Below are 1,154 nucleotides of genomic sequence, written 5' to 3' on the forward strand. Positions count from 1 at the left end.
AGCCCTTTTTGCCACCAATCCCTAATCTCCCACCATGGAGAAATCCCCTCCTCGCTTGCTCACCCTCTCCGTCACGGGCAGCGCTGACCCCAGCGGGGATCGGGGGAGCCATGTAGGGCGGACAGGGCAAGAGATGCCAGCAGTACCTGCTACCACCTTCCTGCTTCACTTTGGCCCCGGTTGCTGCCATGCTGCCCCTTTTGCCCTGTCTGGGTATCCCCATCCCTCCCCAGGCCCGTACCCCGGGGCACCCACCTGGCCCCTGATTACCTGCCCCGAGGTGGAGGGCACCTCGGGCCCCACGTCCTTGGCGGCCGAGGGTTGATCCGTGGGCACCGGGCTGCCCTTGCCCGGTGACCCACCACGGCCCCGGGCGGCCACGCGGGACCAGATCTTGAGGCCAAACCGTGGGGCCTGGCGGGAGCCGCGGCTGCCCCTCTTGCCGGCACCATGGCCCCCATCCCTGCGCCGGCGGGATGTGCCCGGGAAGGCAGGCAGCGTGGAGCGGGTGCTGCCACTGTCACCGCCCACCCGCCGCGACCCTCGGAAGAAGAAGAACATGGCCGATGGCGTCCCACCACGCACACCTTCTTGCTGTGCCTGCTCGCAAGGCCAGCCTGGACCTGTGTGGCCGCCTGCCCTGAATCCGATTCCCCCATTCCCGGGAGTGAGATTGCAGCGGGGGTGGGAGGGAAACCAGATCTGCTGGGGTGGACACACGACCCGCACCTGTCTCCGCTCACTGCAACAATGACACCGGGCGAGACGATCCTGGGTGGCCCGAAACCGGAGCACGCATGGAAGAGGGGCGGGAGAGGAGAGAGGTGGGGGACAGTGTTGCCTCCATGGGGGGTGTGGTGGGAGTTGGACGGGGGCAGCGTTGCCCCGACGGGAGGGTTGTGGGGAGCTACAGCCGCCGCTGTTCTGGCAGGACAGTTGCGGGGACAGACGTGGGCTCCTCAGTACTGGAGTGATGGGCGGGTGCAGGGACAGACAGAGGCAGGGCAGCCTGGACGGGAGGGTGGTGGGGACGGAGCCGGGCCTGGGACGGCGCGGGGCTGCAGGGGGTCAGCGCAGCCCCCCCAGCTCCCGAGGACAGAGCGCGGGGTCAACGGTTCCTCGCGCGGCCCCGACGGCGCCGCCGCCCCGCCCCG

General features: G+C 69.5%; 1 protein-coding gene across 1 annotated transcript in view; it reads left to right on the plus strand.

The window, feature by feature from the left end:
* Positions 1-34: 34 nt before the first annotated feature.
* NDUFV1 (NADH:ubiquinone oxidoreductase core subunit V1) overlaps positions 35-1,154 on the plus strand; it is a 4,312-nt gene continuing 3,192 nt past the window's right edge. Inside the window, exon 1 of the mRNA XM_026048823.1 lies at positions 35-112. Within this exon, the coding sequence (XP_025904608.1) occupies positions 35-112 (78 nt within the window). The remainder of the gene's footprint in view (positions 113-1,154) is intronic.

The sequence above is a fragment of the Nothoprocta perdicaria genome, unplaced genomic scaffold (genome assembly GCF_003342845.1).
Source record: "Nothoprocta perdicaria isolate Ctin4 unplaced genomic scaffold, notPer1 scaffold_575, whole genome shotgun sequence".
Lineage (NCBI taxonomy): Eukaryota > Metazoa > Chordata > Aves > Tinamiformes > Tinamidae > Nothoprocta > Nothoprocta perdicaria.